Raw genomic sequence first — 21743 nt, 5'->3', positions numbered from 1 at the left:
ACATTAATCTCCCCATAGAATGAAAGAGATCAGTTTCATTGAATTGTAAAGATCTATCTTGTAACATGAATTGTTTTAAACTTTATTCTTAATACCGCTCATTTCCTGATATTAATACAATTTATTATTCAGCAAACACATACCCCAGTGTGTCACCAGTCCCGCTTGCTCGTTGAATAGCGTGATTTTAAGATTGTGGTGATACAATCTTTCAACTTGCTAAATACAGTGCAGTTGTAGAGAAATTCAAGTGTCCAGACTTTTTGAAGAAGCGTCACAGAATAAAAAAATACAGGTCTGTGTCACACACTCCCTTGCTTGTACCGCACAGTATGCGCTGCGTTGGTGCTTACAACGTCAATTTAACTTCTGCCTGAAAAAAACAAGCGGGTTTTCTACAAAATCTCAACAAATGTTTAACATTATCTAGGAATAATCAAGGGCATATTTTCACTTAAGATATGGGTTTACTGACATGCTTGTGTTTCGCGACAATTCCATTTATTGAGAAACGTCACCAGCAAGAGGAATCCATTTGGCCCAGCTAATGGGAAAAAACAAACAAAGCTGGGATACTACAAACATAAATTAAAGCCGCGTTCTGCTTAACCCTTTGGTTAAGCTTTCAAGAGATATACTGTAGACATAATGAAATGTATGATGCTGTCACAGTCAGCGTTATCAGTTTTCTCGGACATCTTATGTGAGCCGTCTTACATTCACCGATACGAGTTGTTTAGGATCAACAGAAAAGAGCATTATTAGTAAAATGGAAAACATTGATTTTTGAACAGCAATAAATGTTGTCTAATCAAAAGCTGACTTTTCTTCTAATCAAGAGAATTCGGACATAGGAACCCCTCTGTATTAGAGGAGTCGAAAGAGTTGCTCATTATAATGCTCCCATTGTTGCAAATTGTAGTGTAATGTTGTATGATATTTCAGGTTCTACAAGCAATTTGTGCAATGGCTATGTTCTGTTTTGGCAGTGACATTATGCGGACAATACGCAAAGAAAAGAGGAAAAGCAGCCAAGAACTAAAACGAGAGTTTCTGTGAAGTCTCCATCCATCCTTTGTCAGTCCTTTACTGATCTTGGGCCACACCACATTAGCCTTAACATGACTTTATAAACTCTAGGTTAACACAAAGACAGAACTTTATGTAGGCGAAGATAACTCAGAAGGTGCAAAATGCCTGCCGATAAAAGACTGGCATTTATCTGTACATCCCCGAAGAACAGACTATACCACATGCAAATTACTGAATTTATTTGACTGATTGTAAATAAAATAAACGCAATGGAGACCTGCCGCCTTTTGCAAAATTCATATTTATTTAATTTTAATCAGCAGAACATACTGTATCTTTCTTACCGGATATGAAAATGTACAGTACAGTAATACAAACTAATACAAATCCTTATACTACACCGAGTAATGCCGTAAATAAAAAGATGACGACAGATTTTTGCTGCAGAATTGATGTCTTGTTTAAAAAAGTTCCGTTCTGGACTATTTTGCACCGTATACAAAGTATTCAGTACACAACGCGAGTGACATCTCCACCTACAGGATTCCAGGAAGCAATCAGCATCTAAATGAAAAGAACTCAAGTCCCTAATCCCTGTCTATCCTTTTTTATCTGGGGATTCAGAGCAACTAGATCACTATGGGACAGCAAGGCGGGGAGACAATGCCGTTGATGTTCCGTTAAAAGAGACAGCAACCTTTCTATTAATTCAGTAGTGTAGCATAGCTGGGAGGCAAAATGTTTCTCAGTTTTAAGTGGGTTTTCTGTTTGGCATTAGGGGGTCTACCTCTGGTGTGGAGCTCATGTCCATCTCAGTGCAGCTGTTTTTATCACAACCTCAGCGATGGATCTAAGGCAAGGTAGGTCGAAAAACAGTGGACCTGATGGAAAAAATATATATTTGCAGCATTGTATAATAAAAATGTAACACGGTTATTCGTTATGAAACCTAACGGCCTTACTGTATGCGCGCCTTGCCTTTTTTTCTTGTTAACGCGAACTTGAAATATTTTTTTCTCCTCTGGTCCATTTACCGATGGATTAATGTGCAAATGCTCTTTAATCTCTCCTCCATTTCTGTGGTAGACGTGCTGTCCAGTGAGCTCTAGTTTTGTGCCATTAAATCAATTTCAGCATAAAACTTTAGCTTCACTGTGTCGCTGACTGAATATTCTCATTGACGAGAATTAATTGAAGGAGTTCAAGAGCTTTCTAAAGTACATGCCGCCTGTGCGCACATAAAAACTTGATCAAACGTCCTATAAAATATTGTCATCAGCTCAAGCAGATAAAAATTCGTAACAATATACTATCGCAACTTTTAAATGTCCACAACAGATATTTCCTTAGTAGAACAAACGTCCAGTTTTTTATCTTTGTCATCGCTTTCCAAAGCCGTATATAAATACTGTTACAGTGTCTAAATTATATATTTATTACTCAAAATGATATATTTCTTTGTTCTAGGAGTGTACTTTGCAATGACCCGGAGATCTCTCTAGTTCCAGCCAACTTTCCGCTTGACACCTCCAAGCTCCGAATCGAGAAGACCGCAATTAAGAGAATTCCAAGCGAAGCCTTCCATTACCTCTCCAACCTGGAATTTTTGTGGATGTCATTCAATTCTTTGTCGACACTGAATACTGACAGTTTCCGTGGTTTATATAGCCTAGACGAGTTAAGACTGGATGGCAATGCGCTCACTTCATTTCCCTGGGAATCGATTGTAGATATGCCCAGCCTTCGATTACTCGATTTACACAACAACCAGATTACTTCAATCCCGCCCGAGGCAACAGTTTACATCAAAAACCTGACGTACCTGGATCTATCCAGCAACAACCTTGTTACCATAGGTTCAGATGTTTTGGCGACGTGGTTAGCTGTTAAACCCATCCAGGATACCTACAGTGAGAATTCCAAGGTGATTCTAGGTAGGAAAACATTCTTCATTCTCTCACGTTCTTTTTCTCAGACTTATGGAACAAAAGAAGGTTGATGGTTTTTAATGTGGAACAAAAATGCCCTAGAAAATGGAAGGGAAAAGCATGATATATAATGTTTCAGAGGATTCGGTTGTTGAAAACAGACTTGTATTTATGAGGATCTCTTATGTTTACATAAGGATCTCATAAACCATCTCATCTTCAGAGTTCTGTATTTTGGAGATGGCAAACAGCAGGAGAAAATTCTCTTCTTATATCATTTTGGGTGTATCTGTATTACAAACTGTACATATACACATACTGTAACAGTATATACATTTACCTTTTGTGCAGTACAGCCATGTTGTACTTAAGTATTCACAACTCCTGGAGGACAAGCCTTTTGTAACTGTTGTAGACAGTGTGGAGTAAGTAGCTTATAAAGAATCAAGTTAGCAGAATGTGTGGGAAGATGAAGATCCTCTTAAAGTCCCTTTTTAAGGAAAGATTCCCCCTAGCTACCAAGGTCTGTTGAACAGAAGGAGGGGGCTGTTAATGGCTCCAAGAGCCTTTTTAAAATCCATGCTGAAAAAACAGCTCTGGACGGCACTATTAGAAGCACAAGAGCCTCCAGACCAAACAAACTGTAAGAGCGCAGGTGTTGTGCCTTTAGTAAAATGTAGTGGATGAAAACAAATATAACCTTTGCTATTTGGTGTTGTTCTTACTACCATTGATTTAAATTGTATTGATATGTAAATTAATTGGATCTTAAAATATAATGGTGTAGAAACCAAGAAATTCGAGCCTGAAGTGTTCGTTCGTCCAGCCAAGCTTTATTGCATGCATACAAGGAACCACAATAAGCACCATAATAGTTATAGTACCTATCGTAGCTCAAAGGGGATATGGTCCTACAGAACTTAAATATACGTTCCCCCCTCCTGTCTTTGATGTAACCGAAGGAAATAGAAACCTTCCTTTGTCATCAGGAGTTTAGTGTAAACATTCACCATTTGGGTAAACATTCACCATTTGGGGGTAAGTACAGGGGGGGAAAGCCTCTGTGATCAAGCAGGCGTGATGGTTACAGTTCAGCATGTAAAAGCTGTTAGCAGGCTCCATCAATGGTAAAGATTAGACCAATTAGGTCTTCAAAGAGAAGACTATTCATTTTTAGAAGTTCCAGTGTATGCAGTGTACCATATGTCTTTTTGGTTTTGCTTATAGGACTACATGACAACCCCTGGGTATGCGACTGCCAGCTTCATGATCTCACACAGTTCCTGAGGTCTCCATCATCCTCTGTAGCTTTTATAGACACCAGGCTCAGGTGCGCTGATCCAGAGAGCCTCTCAGGTGTCCTGTTTAGTGACGTGGAGCTCAGAAAATGCCAGATACCAACGGTGCACACTGCTGTAGCGAGAGTAAGGAGTGCTGTGGGCAACAATGTCCTGCTCCGGTGTGGAACCATTGGAGTGCCCATCCCGGACCTCGCGTGGAGGCGAGCAGATGGGAAACAACTGAACGCAACAGGTGAGTCACTCAACATGCAAGGCCTAGTTAGCACCGTATTTGAACAGGTCAGACATATAGATTGATCTGACGCTGAAATTCTTTTGTAGAGCAGCGATGAGAAAAACCTAGTTTTTACAACAGACTTTCGGGAGAAGGTTCCTTCAGTTTCACACTTACAGTATAACCAGGTTGCTTTTCTCTCAGTCAGGGGTTGTTATGCCAAAGAAACGTCCAATACTCCCACCTTAAATTCATTAAGATTTGACCAGACTACTAAATCATTATTCTTATTTTATCACAGGACATTGAAATAGTGTTTTCAGAAAGAAATTTAATTTTTTGTTATGTTTTGTAGTTCAACAGGAGGTCTCGAAAGAAGGCATCATTTGGTCTATCTTAAGTGTGCCAGCTGTCTCCTTTCAAGACTCTGGGAAGTATGTCTGCAAAGCTTCAAACTTTGTAGGGAGCGCAGATGCTGTCATTTCTCTTATCATAACCGATGCTGTGAAGTCAGATAATCAAACTGGTAACTCAAAAAGGACCAAGGGAAAAAAACCAAATGGGATTGGAAAGGCAGCTTATCAGGAAAAACTTGTGGCTAGGTATGTAGTTCCAACAACTACTACCTCAACACCAGAGACTGAGCCGAGGCATTATACTGGACAGTACCCAGAGCTTGAGAATTATAGCATCTCTGTCAGTGGAGCAAATGGACAAGTGTCCATTCCTATGAACAGCGAGGGGCTACTGGAAGTGGACAAAACAAATCTCTCAGCGAACACCTCTTCTCTCCAACAGGAGCCAGAACGTGTGGTTAGGTCGGTGAAAGTGATCGGGGACACAGATCACACGGTCTCTTTAACATGGAGGGCACCCACTGCCAAAAACACCACCATGTTCAGTGTCCTGTATGCAATCTTCGGAGAGAGGGACATGCGCAGAATTAACGTTGATCCAGGCAAGAACAGGATCACCATTGAGGGACTGATGCCAAAGACAAAGTATATTGCTTGTGTGTGCGTCAAAGGACTGATCCCCAAAAAAGAGCAGTGCGTAATCTTCTCAACAGATGAGGCTGCCAGTGCTAATGGAACCCAAAAGCTCATTAATGTGGTTGTAATCACTGTTGCCTGTGTGATAGCTGTCCCTCTAACACTAATTGTCTGTTGTGGTGCGCTGAAAAGGCGCTGCAAGAAACTGCTAGGAAGAAAGTCGAAGGACATCCAGGACTCTTATGTCACATTTGAAACGTTGTCTCCGGGGACAAAAACAAAGGGCCTGGAGGGCGAATACCTGACAAGGCTCAACCCAGAGGAGTCCAACCGGTTGCTCTCGGCCAGGTCTAGCTTGGACTCCGAGGCCACTGCTAAGATCGAGGGACAGCCAAATGAGTACTTCTGCTGACAGCTTGCATCATCCAAGATTTCCGACAGAGTTGTATGTCTGTGCAGTGCTTCTGAGAGGGTGTTCTGTGGAAAACAGCGTGGGCACTGTGGTTATAGCACATCTTAGCACACCTAAAGAAAAGGGAATGCCACGTTCATTGCTTTATTATGGAAGATTCTGCACTTATTTAAGGTGCTACGTATTATGATGGTCTGTGAATGTTTTTAAAAGTAAAGGTTTTGCTATGGTACTGTATGTGAGACTGTTCCTTAAGCCTGTGGGAATTCGAAGACTTACCTTAGCTGTTTATTGAACACTGCTTCAGTGATATGTTAAAAAGGGAAGTGTTTCAGATGTTGAAACTTTTTGTTGTTGTCGTTTTTGTTGTTCATTGTAAACCTCATATTTTTTTCATTATGTGTATAAAAGAATAAACCCAGGAAGAATATTCCATTTTCCATTTATTATACACTCTTTTTTATTGTGTTAGATTTTCTCAGAATATCAATTCGTACCCATGTACAATAACCATGAAGATGAATGGTGAAAAATATGACTGACAGATACTGTATTTCGACACACTGCAAAAAACACCAGATCCCATAAAATGCATATTACCACTGGTGTGTTTATTGGTACATAGACACAAAACTTAAGATGCAAGAATTTCATTCAAATGAGAAATTCCAAATGTTCCAGATCACATGTGTTGCATATCAATGTGTATTACTGTGTATCATGTAAGCTAATGTGCCAGGTTTAATAACATCTGATTTAAAATATATAAAACAGATTGCAATGTATATACATGTAATTTCATGTCCATAAGAGATGTGTTCATTTAAATGTATGGAAATAAACCTTTTTTTATAGCTGCTGTTTATGTGTTATTATGCACTGCACTTTAAATATAGAATTGGAACCAAATTCAATTTAAAGAATGTTCTTTATCATGTTATTTTAGAATGCACAGTACCATTAGGTGCAACATATTAATACATTTAATTTGTCAAATGAGACATAGCTGAAGCACACACAGTTTGGTAAGTGAGAAAATGAACTGAAAGACTCCACAGATTTATTTTTTCATTTTTTTAATGTATGTGATATATATATACTGTATGAATATTGTATATATGTTTTTACTCATTTCCATGAAAAAACAACATATGGGGAAGCTGAACATTAATGCAAAACACATGCTAAGTGGGATGATTATTTTGTGCCAAACGTAATAATCATATTATTACAGTAAATAATATGCTAATGATGAAGGACAAAGCCTTAATACATTGTCATTGTCTGTTAATATTACAGACAAGTGTCAATAATATAAAGTTAACATCGCAAATAAAATGCAACATTGCTAAAATATGAAGACCAGAGTTTTTTTTAACAAGTTAAGATTCAGAAGAACTCATTTTTGCTTTATGTATCATGATAAGAAACAAAGTAGGTTGTTCTTCTTATATGTGTTGACCACCAATATTACAATTAATATGTAAACACATTTATAGGGATGGTAAAAACTAAAAGTTCAGTAGACAGCAAGCCATTTTTACATATACTGTATTTAACCCCTTTATCATTTTTTGGAAGGATGTTATTAATTTAACAATGGTACAGAAATATTTTGTTCAGTAATGTAAAAGCATGCTTTAAAAACTTCACATCTTACTGAAATATAAAATATATGCAATTACATGAGGGAAGATGAAAAATGAAAAAAAATAAAGGTAATCAGCTATAATTTCACTTTTTTATGACCAAGTTAGTACTTATAATATAATAATTTGTAATAATATAACACGTTTGTCATGATCAATTATCAGATTTCAAAATGAATCAAAAAGTTATTACATTTGTTTTTTAATTAATAAATACAAATAATTTGTCAAGTTGTATGGTAGCCAGGATGTGCCATTATGTACCACAAAACCCTCAACTTAGCAGCTCAAGTAGAGAAGTGAAAAATTACATAGAATATAAGGATACATTTAGTGACAACAGATTGTGTAAGCCTGAAGTGGAATTTAGCTAGGAGGCTGAGGTTAAAAGCTCTACTCTTGCAAGCGGTTTACAAGCAGTTTAATGTTTCATCTGTGGGACAGCACCTCCTACAGTAGAGTGTCCTCACACTGGGACACTGGACTGGAAATTCTTGGCCGGAGCAAACAGTGCCACCTACTGGTCCACCAACACCACTTGTAGTAGCAACCTAGCTTTCCTTAGAAGTCCAGGTGGGTAGCCGCGTCAGCATTTGAGGCTGCAAATGAACAAGTAATGCACCTGAAGAAGGCTCCACAGCCGAAACGTTGTATTTTCTTTCTTCTCTTTTCAGCATGGAATAAACCTTATTAACATATTACTTGTTCCTTTGCTTTCTTAGAAGTCTCCTATCCCAGCACCGACCAAGCCTTGCTTAACTGCAAGATCTGATGAGATCTGCCTACAACATTTAGATAACCTGGTGAACCTACTGTACCATATGAAAATAAAAACTTGCCAAATGTGACTTTACAATCTTTGTTCAATAAATAACAATAATGTTATTAAACCATGAATCAAATAAACTAATTTTCAGATATATTGTAGAGCAAGATACCATCTCCTTTATGTAGTTTAGGAGGGGACAGAGAGAGATAATCAAATATCTGCTTTATGTGCCTAGTCTCTTGAGATATACTGATAAATTGTTTGGAAAATTATGACAGCATGTTCTGGACTTTCACTAGTTAGAGAGCATATAAGTTAAGGACAGCAAAATGCACAGTTGAAAGGTTACTGAGCAGTAGCTTGTTCATCCACAAAATCAGATTGTACACTTACGAATTTAAAGACATTTAGTCTGTAATCTCTAAAAATCTCCTGAAAAGCATTTAAAAAATGACCCTTTTTCACCGAAAAAATTACAGCATTTCTGGTATAATACTGATGTATGAGCTCAAATGGATTCAGCATCAGACAACATTAAAATTGTGCTTTTTAGTGTCAAAATATATAGACATGGTAAGGAGGATCTAACTCAGAAAAAAAGGTTCACTCTCATTATTAAATTTAAAAAGCCAGGTAACACAACAGGCAGATGGGGAGATGAATACAATAGGTCAAACAATAAGAGCTTTATGATCCAACTTCTTAATTTGTATGGTGACAGTTTCTCATTTGCCATATTCATATCGCTTTTAAAAAATAAAAACACTCGTGTCGTATTAGTTTCAGGCAAAACACCACGTGGCTAGAGCTGTTGCTGCTCCTTCATTTATTGGGTCAATGTTCTGTTCAGTTAACATCCCTTTTCACAGCTTCCAATGAAATGTTTGGAACTATATTTACTATAGTATTGGTCTAGTACCAATGTAGTTAATTAGTTGCACATAAAAATCACTGTATGCTGAGAAATTATTAAAGTACTTTTTGTGTTAGGCAAGAAATAATATGACTGATAGTAGAGGTTGTTCAAAATCACAAACAAATGAACTGTGAACAGTTTTGTTCTTGTAAATGTGCATTTTGTACCTTGATGTCATTCTTCAGAGTCATTGCTTTATTCAATGTATATAGAACTACATGCACTTGTATCTATTTCCTGTTTTTTATTACTAGGGGAAACCAAGCCAAGTTAAAGGTTGTCTGATTGCATTATACCAGTCTACTGTGAGTAAGGTGCAATTAAGTACATGATATGTTTTAACAATGTGTTACAATTATTTAAAATCCATTATTGTCTTTGTAATTGTTGTGTGTCATCATAGTAGTCTGAGCAATGTGTAATTTCTAACATTTTAGAAAACATATTTGAAAACATTTTCAACACAGTTTGAATTAGTCATGGGCTAATATTACATCTGTAGAGGGCACAAGTGGATTACAGTCTGTACTTTTCTGCTCCATTTTCCTATTATTAGTTGTTGTCATGTTGTTATGTCATGTGTAAGCACAATTTAAAAGTGTTTTACACTGAAGGTCCATTAAACAAAAAAACAATCTATTGGATTTGTTAGATCATCTTTGTTTCCATCTTCAGGTTGATCTCATCTGAATTCATATAAGGAGTTTGTGCTTGTCATTGAAGCACTTTCAAAATTACAGCTTCTATCAGATATTAGTTTCCTAGAGTTATAGCTAAAGTGAATTTATACGTTTCTAAATAACTAAAAACAGTAAATATTTCTATATGTGTGTTCAATATATGTATGTGTATGCATAAAACAACCTCCCACAATTGTTTTATGAATCTGTTTCGCTGAACTAAAAATACCGACTTCCGTCGTCTTTAGCTGTCATTTGGTGTCTTAAGGTATTTAGGAATTGCGTCAAGGAAGATTAACGATAATACGCTTTACTAGACTGAACCTGTGGACATGTCCTGTGCAAATACTTTACATGTGTTTCTTTTAAAGGAATATGGACACCATTTATGCTGCATTAGTAATAGCTTGCATTTGTCTGAACGCCAATCCAGTTATTTCTTACTGCTTGTCTGGTTGCAGTTGTACAAATGACAGTTACGGGAGGTAAGTTGTGTTTATTTCGTATTGCAGGCGAAACGATTCGAAGATCACTGTGGCTAAAAGTTTAAACTCTTTTGAATAAATGTGCCGTTGAGCGTTCGCTTGCTTTTCTAACAACTAAACAAAGTGACTTATATGCAAAATTACAAATTAATACTTTTAATAAAATAATTATAGTATTTTGTAACAAAAAAATCTTTCTAGCAGTAATAGATACTAAAAATGTGATGATTCCTATACTAATTCATTGTTTCACGTTGTTGTTAGATCACTGCTTTGTATGACGTCCGCCTTAAGAAGAATTCCAGAAAACATCCCGCAGGATTTCAGAAAAATTCGAATTGAAAACTCCTTCCTTACGGAATTACCTCGTGGCTCGTTTGCTAGAATTGGTGCCTTGGAGTATCTTTGGCTAAACTTTAACAATATAACGGTTATGAATATGAAGAGTCTGGAGGGTTTGAAGAATTTGACGGAGCTGAGACTGCAGGGGAACAAACTGCGCTCAGTACCTTGGACAGCGTTTCAGGATACACCTGTTTTAAAAATTCTGGATCTGAAACATAACCGTCTAGACGTTCTTCCAGAACACGCGTTAAGACATTTGCCAGGCCTGACCTACTTAGATTTATCCTTCAATCAGCTTACTGTCATATCCAGAGATGTCTTTCTGAACTGGCCTCTTTACCACTCGGCAGAGCAAAACGGAAGAAGAGAGGAGAGCGCGTCTAATGTCGTGTTGGCTCTCCATGACAACCCCTGGCTCTGTGACTGTCGCCTGAGAGGCTTTGTCCAGTTTATCAGATCTCTCAGCCCGCCCATCATATTGATGAATTCCTACTTGACTTGCAGAGGCCCGCAGTTCATGGCAGGCAAGTTTTTCCACGAAGTTGAAATAAAGAATTGCATGAAGCCAGTGGCCACTGCACCTATTACAAACATTTCACTGCCTCTGGGGGTAAACATTACTCTTATATGCTTGGCTAAGGCACGGCCAGATCCAGCTGTCTGGTGGACATATGGCTTGAAGATTATAAGAGGATTTAATGGTAAGGTTTAGTCTTATTTCACTAACTTTGACCATACGCTATCATTATGTTAATCTAAGTCACTGCCTTGTAAATGAGACACGTTAATTTACATTTCATAAATCGACATATATGCCACAGGGCAGTTTACCTTCTTTCACTCTCTATAGTTTATTTTCTTCTTGTCTTTAAATGTTTTTAAAATAATGTTCTAGTAGCATCAATGAAAAGAGTATTTTCGACTCAAGACACCCAAGGGCTGAATATTAAGTGTCAGAGAAAGTAAGTTTTAAAAGTAATGCGTTGCAAGTTGCCTACCATATACAATAGATGATGTTCTAAAACATTGGCAGGGAAAGAATTGTTTTTAAGAGATTTTTAGATAGTAGCTGACTTTAAACATTTTCTCCAATTTACTGTTAATTCTTAAAAGTAATCCTCACACAAAATGTTTACAAATTTACTGCATTAGATTCTTAACAGAAACTTTCCTAGACATTCAAAGTTGCTTGCAATGTTTTAAAGTTAATTTATTAATCTTCTTGGTAAGCTCTACAACATAATTTTAAATAAGTCATAGTCAGCATTTTTGTCATTACCATATAGCCTTAAAATCAAGATATTTACAAAACAAACAAACTGCACAGAACAAAACCTCAAGCTTTAGGATTACCTTAAGAAAAGACTTGAGTTTAGTTGAGGAGGGCACACAAAGACTGTATACAGTGACTGTAAGTGAGTGTGCTAATACCCTCTTGTTCAAAATGAACACCTGTTTATTCTGGAGTTATATTTAACACTGAGAAGGCAATCTGAGCAAACAAGACAGTATCTTTATTAAAGAAAGTCCCTGGCCAAAATAGCAGCAAAACATAAAGATGAACAGAAAGTGATGATATCACAGCTCTCCCATTGCCTGCCCCATCACTGGATCCATTATCAAAATAAACATTTATTCTCACAAGGGTCACTGCAATCAAGAGCCTATCCTTGAAGCACAGGGTACAAAGTGGGACAAAACACTGGACAGGACACCGGTCCGTTGCAAAACAAACAGGGAAAAATGAGAAACATCAAGTAACCTAGTCAGGATGGCTTTGGGATGTAGAAAGACGATGCAACATCCAGAGAAAACACCTGCAAATACATGGAGGACAGGCAAACTGCACATAGAAGCCACTCCACCCTGGAGCCCAGCCGAGAATCAAAGAGCGAGGCAGCACTGTTATTTACCAAGCCATTGTATCACCCTGCACTTAGTACTTACTTTGCAGATGCCATTATCCAGGCCAGCTTAGAATAAACAATGCACCATTATTAAGTGCAAGGAACAACTGTGCAGGCATACAAAAGTAAAATTGATTTAATTAATGAAATGGCGACGAGAACAGCACGAGCCAGACAGGTAATGCAAGTGCCACATGATCAACATGAAAGATTGTACCTCGTGAGTAACGAGCAGTAAATCAAACAGCCTGTAGGTCCGACTACTTTGTTTACGGTAAAGGCAATTAGAAAGCTACATTAACAGTGTGAGAATGAAAAACAGAGCATTGAGACTTATTGAAGGATGTAGGGCTGAAACAGTGTTTTCTAAACAGCTGAGACTCGTGCAGGTGCCAGAGGGAGGTCAGGAATAAGGCAGTTCTGATTTCTATAGGCAGAAGGTTTCCACCGCTAAGGAGCAAGGCTGGAGAAAGAACAGGCTCTGGAATTGGAGCATGAAGAAGAGGAACAGAGAAGCTGGAGGGGGAGGAGGAGGAAAAAGGGAAGGAGGGCGTGTGAAGAGACCGGAGCTAGGCGATATAGGAGAGCTATACTGAGACAGACTAGGGTTATATTCACTGTATAAAGCATGGTCATATTGAAAATACAAGCAAGAAAGGAAGAAACAACATGCCTTTTAATTTGTGCAAAGTTCTTTAAGCTTCTCTAAAGAAAACTCAACATGAAACATGCTTCCTGTTAATTATACTACAAGCTTTTCTCATCAAGATATGTCATCTAATTAAATACCAGAAATTGGGGGCATTCAAAGCTTTCTTTTAAAAAGTTGTATTTCAACATCCATTTAAATTTCAGCTTTAATAGTTTCATCAGGGTCATTTATATTTCTTTTTCACCCCATCTCAGTGGTGCGGTGTGAAGTATGAGGGCTAGTGCAGAAACAGGAAGTACAGTATAACATTGTTCTATTCCTCAGTGCTGTGCAACACCATCAGTAAGGTGGTATATGTGTGAAGGCTTCCCTTTCAATATAGACATTGACATCAAAATCACTGAAACAAAGCTTTCATTAATTTGAAAAATGGAAAAGAGGTATTGAAAATGATAGTTACTGATGTTAACACCACTGACACCTTTTGGGGATAAGCCTGAGGGAAAAGATTAAAGAAGTAATAGAAACATTTCTCTGGGGACAGCTGAAACTGAATGGACCAATATTAGATGATAATTAGGGATTGCTGTCAGGCTGTCAAGGAAGTTATGATATGAAGAATTTTGATAAAATTGCCGGCAGAATTTGTATATGTACAGTAAGGATTACAATACTTCTATAACAATCACTAAAATACAAGGAGTGAGCATTGGAACCAACAGAATTTTATTTTCCAGCGGGGTAGTTAGAGTCACCATAGTGCACAAAAGCTTTTATTTCTCTCTATAGAGTTTATTTTCATTTCTGTGTGTCTGTAGTATTCTGTCTGTAGTAAATAAACACAATTTAGAAATTGTGCTTTCAAGTACAAACCAGTACTTGAGAAAAACCACCAACCTTAAGGCAAATTTAGTACAAGATCAGTAGCAATAATCAGAAATCACACCCAAATTTGTTTAATATTATTGCTGATCATAGTTTGATGTCGGGATTGTTTTATTTTAGTACAAGCTGTTTCGGTATCCCCAGGGTAGAACAAATTGTGGACTGGCTTGATAACATGGCATTTTCTGATAGATGTTTGCTTTCTTTTACATGCGAAGAGACGCAGACTCACGTAGATGAAGACACCATCAAGTCAGAGCTGGTGATCCCGTCATTGCAGCTACCAGACAGGGGGACGTACACCTGCACTGCCAACAACTTTATTGGCAACTCCTCAGTCAGCATCCTGGTAAATGCCACAGGCCCAGAATCGTCCTCCCCCTTTTCATCTGTGTTTCCCTTGCCCTCAGCAGAAGAGAATATTTATATCGACATCCGCATTGCAAAACAGACAGTCTATGGAATCACACTGGAGTGGTATGCCACAACACAGAACCCCTCTGAAACCTGGTACACCATACACTTCGGGAAATATGACGACGCCAAGAAAGAAATGATCTACATCGGACCTGGCATCAACAGCTACTCAGTTACTGACCTGCTGCCGGCAACAAAGTACGAGGTGTGTATTGCGCTGAAAAATCAGTCTCCCCGAAGAGGCCAGTGTGTCGTGTTCGTGACGGGCAGCGACATCAGCGAACTCGAGCAAAGAGAAAAGCTCATTCACATCGTGGTTATTGTGTGTGCCATGGTGCTGGCAGTGCCAGCAGGAATGTACGCCTGCACCACCGAAACCAGGTTCAGCTGCTTTGACCGGTGCTCCGAAGTATGCAAAAGACGAAGACACGCGGAAAAGGGTGGGAAATCTGGAGAAAGGCAGGGCACCTTTGACAGCTTACAGGCGGGCAGTGATGAAGGGCTCTGCAGAGACTCCAGTGAGGACAAAAGGAGAAGAAGGAGGTCAGACGACAGAATACAGAAGGCCAGAGCTGACCAAAGGACCACTGCTGGGCTCTATTAGTCCTTTCAAAGAAAAGAATACAGGAGTATTTTGTAAAGTGTACAAAAAGGCATATAGCACAAATATTTTTACAGTCAGATTATGTCAGCTTTGTCGTTAAATTTTTTAGAAAGGGAAGGTGTCCTGAAGGTGTATGAATTAGCCAATTGGATCTGAAAGTTAAGCCTTAGTAAATGAGTCGAGAATTTCTTGTTGTCTGAAGTACAAATTTGCCTTTCTTCATGTTCTATGTAAAACATTGTTATGAATTGACATGCAAGTGTGTTGTTAATAGAAACAAATGTGCAAATACTCCTTGAATGTACTCAGCTCTTTGTGTAAAGACATAGCTAACAATACATGTCATACTTCTTTAGGGAATGTATGTGTCTTGTTATTTATGTACTCTTCTCTATACAGTAGAACTTTGTAGTTCTCTGATCCTCTTATTTGTGGTGAACATTTTGAGACCATTGTTTTACCAATTAAAACCTGCGGTTATTTTGACTGTTCAAGACTGATGATGACTACTGATGATGTGTGGAGTTCAACAATTTCAGCCTCTGCAGTTTAGAACTGAATCTGCCCACCTCCTACAGAAACCCATGGAAGATAAGGGATATAAGCCAGAGCCTAAGTGTTTAGCTGTGATGAAACTCATTTCAGTCTGCAAAAGCACTGCACTGGGGTTTGATAATAATATGATTATACCTTACATTAGTATAGCACTTTTCATTCTGAAGGCTACCAAAGCGAGCAGCTCAGTGGCGCAGCGGTTAACATTTCTGCCTTGCACACTGGGACCATGGGTATAATTACTTGGGGACTATCTGCATGGAGTTTGTATGCTTTCCCTGTGTTTATGTGGGTTTCCTCTGGGCATTCTATCTTCCTCCCACAGTCCACAAACATACTGCCTTCTGGGAAAATTGGCCCTGTTGTGAGTCTGTACATGTCAGTGTGTGCCCTGCAATTAACTGGTGTCCCTTTCAGGGTGTAATCTGTCTTGTACCTGTTGCTTGCTGGGATAGGCACCAGCACCCCTGCCAACCTGAATTGGATAAAGCAGTTATAAAATGGATGGATAAATACCATAATACTTTTCAGCTAGAAACAGATCCACTTTTCCCACCACAGAATTACAGCACGCACTTAGGAGACACTTGGCAGCCATTCTATACCAGCAGCCCCTCTACACAACAGACTAGGCAGAGAAGTGACCTATTGAATTAAGGTGTAGACTTTAGCCAGAACACTGGGACTAACATTTCTTTAAGATAAGAGTCAGAAAACTTTTAATGACCAAGGAATCAAGACATCTCATGAAAGGACAACACTCCCTTCATCACAGCTTCCCCTTGTCACTAAACTACCGCATTAGTATGGAAATTCTGGTCAGGGAAAATTGTCACTTTATTCTCTATAGTTAAAGTGTTCAAAGAGTGTTCTAAAGGTGTAGTGTTAGGGGTGTGCTATATCCACCAAATGTAGATTGTTATGACCCCAAGTGTCGAGGGGTAAAGGGGCGTAACATTTAGGATAGTTTTTGGATGCAGGTGGGTTCTGGTGAGGGACTTAGGAAGCGTGATAACAAGTGTTGGTGCAAAAGTGATTATTTTAAGTTGAATAAGTGACTGGTATGTAATAAGACACAATAACACACAGGGGTAGGGAACTAGAGTGGTGCCAAAGAAAAGAAAACAACAAACATAATGGAACTGGCTAGGAAAGGGAGGGAAGCTGACCTAGCTACAAAAGAAAACCCGAAACACACGGTCTTTGGTGTCTTCAAATGCCCTAGCTAACCTCCACTTACTACCAAAAACCATACAAGACAAAAGGCACTCACCTGTACTAAACTAGTGTGACTAATACAAAAATCAACTATATGTACAGAATGTACCCAACAACCTAAACTAACCCTATACACAAAAGTTCACACAAATACACAAGTGAACTAGGAATACAAATAAGGGAAAATGAGAGTGGACACAAGTAACAGGGTACAAAAGAACACAGAGGTTGATACAATATGCCTGGGCAAGGTAATGGCTAAACAAGGATAAACACAAACAAACAAAAGCACAAAGAGATTAACACAAACCAACAAAAGCCGAAGCTATACGAAAACACACACGAACGAAGCCGAAGCCGAAGTAAAAGCCCAAAGCAAAGCAAAGCAAAGCAAAGCAAAGCAAAGCAAAGCAAAGCAAAACTGAAGCTAAGCCAAGCAGGACCGAAGTCAAACGAAATGCCCCTTCCTTCTGAAAACCTCCAACTAATATACTGAATAATCTGTGTTCTGATTGGCTGAGAGTTAATTGAAGATGATGTCACACAGAAACAATGATGTAATGATGGACCAATGGGGGAGGGAGAACAATCAAGGTCAGGAAGTGTGGAACACAGCAACAAAACACACACGGACCACAGTGTGTGGTCCATGTCTGTTTTGTTGCTGTGGTATATATATGCCACATTATACCACATTATAGGAATGGCAGCAACAGAAACTGAAATGGATGATGTTACCCCGTTTGTTTGAGCACCTACAAGAAGAAATTCTTGTATGAATCTCACCTTTTCAAACAATCAAGACAGAGTGAGGCAAATAAATGTGAGGAGCCATTGGGGAACTGTGATCTTTAGATAGTTTAGTGTGGTTTAAAGTGTATTTTGAAACTGAACAGACCAAAATTTCTAATTTCAGGAAAGCAGAGCTAAAGATATATAAAATGCAACAGGATAGATATAGAACCAGTAGAAAATGGATGGCAACTGTTTAAAATATTGTGCTTGAAGTACAGCACAAATCTATCCCATTTGTCAGCAAATCAAAAGCTTAAAATATAATGAAAAATAAAGCACTTTGTAAAATTATTAAAAAAACATTTTTATATCTTTGATATCTTGAAATTCAGGATATTATCTCATGAAGATGTAAATATGAATTGAGGTTTTTCAGAACAATACAAATAATGAAAATAAAGTATACTGCCATCTATTCAGTACCGTAAACTAGTCCAGACTCTTCCTTTAACATTGGGCAGTATAGGATTACACGTTTACAGCAGAAATGCTCTTAAGCTGTTGCGTATTTCCTGAATGAAAAGGGATTACCATGTAGATCCAATACCAGTTTGCAAACCATTTGTTCTCTCCACTTCTATAAACAGTTACGCATTTGAACGATTACCAAATGCCAAAGCATGCATATCTTTTTGGCATTCAATACAATTATAAAAGAGGATTTATTATATAAGCAAATGGTTTTCGTGCGCACATACAAATATTAATAAGAAGATTATAATTTTCAGTTTTACATCATCTGTACCTAATAGCGGTCTGGATCCTGACTATTTAAAGCATTATTCTTACAGGATGTTTCATTTTTGCTCAGAGTTGGATCATGTTTAGGGTACTAAATTGTGCATCAGTGATGAAGAACTACATTATATCATAAAACACAAATATGCAAAAAATGCTTATCGAAATCACAAATTATGTTTAACCCTAGCCAGACTGACAAAACAAGAATGCTTTCAAGAACTCAAACAACACAGCTAGCAGTCTGTGGTATATGGCAGAACAAGATGCTTGGATCTGCTCTCTGAACTTGGCCAGAATTTCACCAAAATCGACCATAACTCATTTTCTTCACTGAGACTTGGGAACATCTGAATTTATATTCTGTGCTCATTATGTGGCTTAGTTTTCATACCATACAAGGTTTGTAAAAGCAAAGCAGTGTTTGCAGCTATAGTATCAGTGTATTTATTATATCAACCTACTGTATCACCTCAGATGTCAAAATTACAAAGTAGGATAAGATGATAAGATGGCACAGGGGTAAAATTGCCAAAGACAAAAATTAGGTCACATTTACTTACCAAGCCCATGAATTCAACTTTTGCATGACAGATAATTCTGTAACCTCTTCGACTTTATGAGGAAGGAATTCAGCAGAACCATCTACTGACATGCACCTTTGCTTCACATTTCATGCCATTTATTATCCCTGTGCATCAATGCACTTTACAACTTGGTAATCCCCTCTCATAACTCCTACATGAAGAGGTTCCTTGTCCCTCATGCTCTATTTCTGCATTTGTTTCAACATACTGTAGATCTTACTATACTTAGCCTGTGATGAGAATGTACGCCAAGCATACTGAGGTGAATTAAGCCAAAATAAATTGAATCGCATAATGTCAGATTTTGTACTTGAAACTCTGCATTTGAAATATTTCTGAGTTTTTCAATTTGTCATTAAAGCAGATTGTAATGTTTATGATCAAGCAACATCATCTTTCACAGCAAACATGTTTTGTGTCTAATGTAAAACACTATATAACCTTGGTGTTTTGGGTGAGGGGAATTTTTCTGAACACAAAGGAATTCAGAAATGCTTTAAAACCAACAGTTCAAATACTAAAAATGAATAAATTATACTAATAAAATTAATAAAACACTTAAAAAGTAAGATACGGCCTATCAATGGAATTTATTTTACAAATGATAATTTTACTCATATACATTGTTCTCTTTCCTCAAAAGAAATATAATGTGCATTTTTATTTTTTTAAATGAAATGAGACTGTTCAGCCATCAAACGATACTAATACATTGTTTAATCACATTAATTGCTCAGCTTAAGAATTTTTAGGCAATATACACAGACAGAAACAAAAATATTTGCGATAAGTGATAAGCTTTTGTTTTATTCTCCAGCTAGTCGAACCCACTTAACTAGGAGAGGATCAAAATCAATTTAACACAACCCAAAGAAATATTTTTTTCAACCTTTGAGTGGACATTGATTATTCAATAGATATCCAGCCCAAAATGCATGGTTTTCACCTTCCTGAATTACAGGATCCTAAAAGGATTGGTAATTTTTTAAAAGTGCTTTTTGCCACCTTTACATTTTATATTATACATGTTTTTACAACAAGTTGTACATTTTTAAAGAAGGGCTAACAATTCCAAAACATTTACCCTCCCACAACCCCTTCTCCTGAAGAAACCCCTTTGTTACTTTCTACATTAATCTATATATATATTTATTTTCATTTAAATCATCACTAACTCATAATTTGTTTTCAAAGAGCTCTGATACAAGGCACAGATAGTTCACATAAAAGTATGTGATTTCTTTATCAAAACAATAAATTGAACACGAACCTAAACTGTATGCCTACATTAAATACGTCTGTCAAACTTATGATGTGGTTAAATAATATATTAGTGTCAGTTGTTACACTCAGTTAAAGCACAGGAAATATACTGGTGATAGTTATATAGTTAAAGTACAGCACTCCTTAAAATTTATATGAAAACAAAATGCATATGTAATATAAATGTATTATTGAATATAATTTCTTTCTTGTTGTTCACACATACTGGTACAGTAGTAGTCAATACCCTAATATGTTTTATATTCAGCTGTGCAGTTTATGAAGAGTTTCAGAGTTCTCTTCTAAACCAGGCCATTATTTCTTTGTAGTTCAAGTAGGTAGCTGCGTCAGCATGCATAGGCTGAAAAGGAATGAGCAAAAAGTTTATTCCATGCTGAAAAGAGAAAAAGGAAAGACAAGGTTTCGGCTGTGGAGCCTTCTTCGGCTCTCGACGACATCTGTAAAGGAATAGAAGGTGGTTAGAAAGCCTGGTCTTGGAACAGATCGCTGTGAAGAGTCGGAATGCTGGTTTAGTGCAAGAGGGGGCAAGTAGCCCAGGGAGGAAGAGAAGGAACGATGAAGAAATCTAGAAAAAGATTTAGAGGAAGGCATAGTGGGTCACAGCAGAAGTAGGCTGACATAGTTCAGCATGCGTAGGCTGCAAAGGAACAAGTAAAGGTTTATTCCACGCTGAAAAGAGAAGAAAGGAAACACATTTGTCTTATATTGTACTCTGTGCTGTATGTGCTGTTTTCAGAATATTATTTCTTTGTTCTAAATTCTGCACATTTTCTGATTCCATTGAGTGGAATTAGGGGGAAAAACTAAGTTATTGGCTTGTTCTATGGAGAAGCCTTCTTGATCTCACACAACCAGTAAAATGCTATTTAAACTATTACAGGTGTGTCAGACCTTCACAACACTTGAGCATGTTTAAGATGGTTAGTGATCCATTTGCATTCCTGCAAGTCATTATTATAAACTGAGATCCATAGGAAGAAGCAGAATTTCATATAATTTAAATGGCTTATTGGATGAAACATAATGTAAATTACCTGCTCTGCCATATTAATTTCATAATATCAATTATTCTAACATTAACAAGCCACTTAGAAACCAACACAGTCTCTGAGTGGCACTAACATATTTCTAAATTCATTTCTTTTCAAAGCAATTATTTGTACAACATACTTAAGCTGCAGTCATTCTTCAGCAATTAAAATACACACTCTACCAAGATGTGCCACTCCAATAAAGCTAATCTGGGCTCATTTCAAAGCTGATGTCTGATGTGTTGTCTACAATTCTTTATCTCATAGGTCTTACATTAGATTGCTGCTCCTGAATCCCTCAGAATTCCCTTGCCTTTTCCTTTTGAATGTAGTTATCCATTCATCTT

At 37.6% G+C, this 21743-nt stretch overlaps 2 protein-coding genes across 2 annotated transcripts; both read left to right on the top strand.

Moving 5' to 3' along the window:
* The first annotated feature begins 1770 nt into the window (after positions 1-1770).
* Positions 1771-6618, top strand: lrit1a (leucine-rich repeat, immunoglobulin-like and transmembrane domains 1a). Its single transcript, XM_088917326.1, has 4 exons — positions 1771-1892; positions 2500-2966; positions 4188-4493; positions 4831-6618. The coding sequence occupies exons 1-4, from the start codon at positions 1771-1773 to the stop codon at positions 5877-5879; spliced, it is 1944 nt and encodes a 647-aa protein (XP_088773452.1). The 3' UTR covers positions 5880-6618.
* Positions 6619-10268: 3650 nt separating this feature from the next.
* On the top strand, positions 10269-15269 carry lrit2 (leucine-rich repeat, immunoglobulin-like and transmembrane domains 2). Its single transcript, XM_088917533.1, has 3 exons — positions 10269-10378; positions 10643-11424; positions 14386-15269. The coding sequence occupies exons 1-3, from the start codon at positions 10269-10271 to the stop codon at positions 15186-15188; spliced, it is 1695 nt and encodes a 564-aa protein (XP_088773659.1). The 3' UTR covers positions 15189-15269.
* Positions 15270-21743: the final 6474 nt, after the last annotated feature.

This window comes from Atractosteus spatula, chromosome 5, assembly GCF_055471065.1.
Source record: "Atractosteus spatula isolate fAtrSpa1 chromosome 5, fAtrSpa1.hap1, whole genome shotgun sequence".
Taxonomy (NCBI): domain Eukaryota; kingdom Metazoa; phylum Chordata; class Actinopteri; order Semionotiformes; family Lepisosteidae; genus Atractosteus; species Atractosteus spatula.
This window is presented reverse-complemented; position numbering and strand designations above follow the sequence as displayed.

What these genes read in the sequence shown, in the direction of transcription:
- lrit1a (XM_088917326.1), top strand. Translation starts at nt 1,771, where the DNA reads ATGTTTCTCAGTTTTAAGTGGGTTTTCTGTTTGGCATTAGGGGGTCTA. An exon ending in AGCGATGGATCTAAGGCAAG is followed by an intron (nt 1,893 to 2,499) that starts GTAGGTCGAAAA and finishes TCTTTGTTCTAG; the next exon opens with GAGTGTACTTTGCAATGACC. An exon ending in GAAACAACTGAACGCAACAG is followed by an intron (nt 4,494 to 4,830) that starts GTGAGTCACTCA and finishes TATGTTTTGTAG; the next exon opens with TTCAACAGGAGGTCTCGAAA.
- lrit2 (XM_088917533.1), top strand. Translation starts at nt 10,269, where the DNA reads ATGGACACCATTTATGCTGCATTAGTAATAGCTTGCATTTGTCTGAAC. An exon ending in ACAAATGACAGTTACGGGAG is followed by an intron (nt 10,379 to 10,642) that starts GTAAGTTGTGTT and finishes CGTTGTTGTTAG; the next exon opens with ATCACTGCTTTGTATGACGT. An exon ending in GATTATAAGAGGATTTAATG is followed by an intron (nt 11,425 to 14,385) that starts GTAAGGTTTAGT and finishes TTACATGCGAAG; the next exon opens with AGACGCAGACTCACGTAGAT.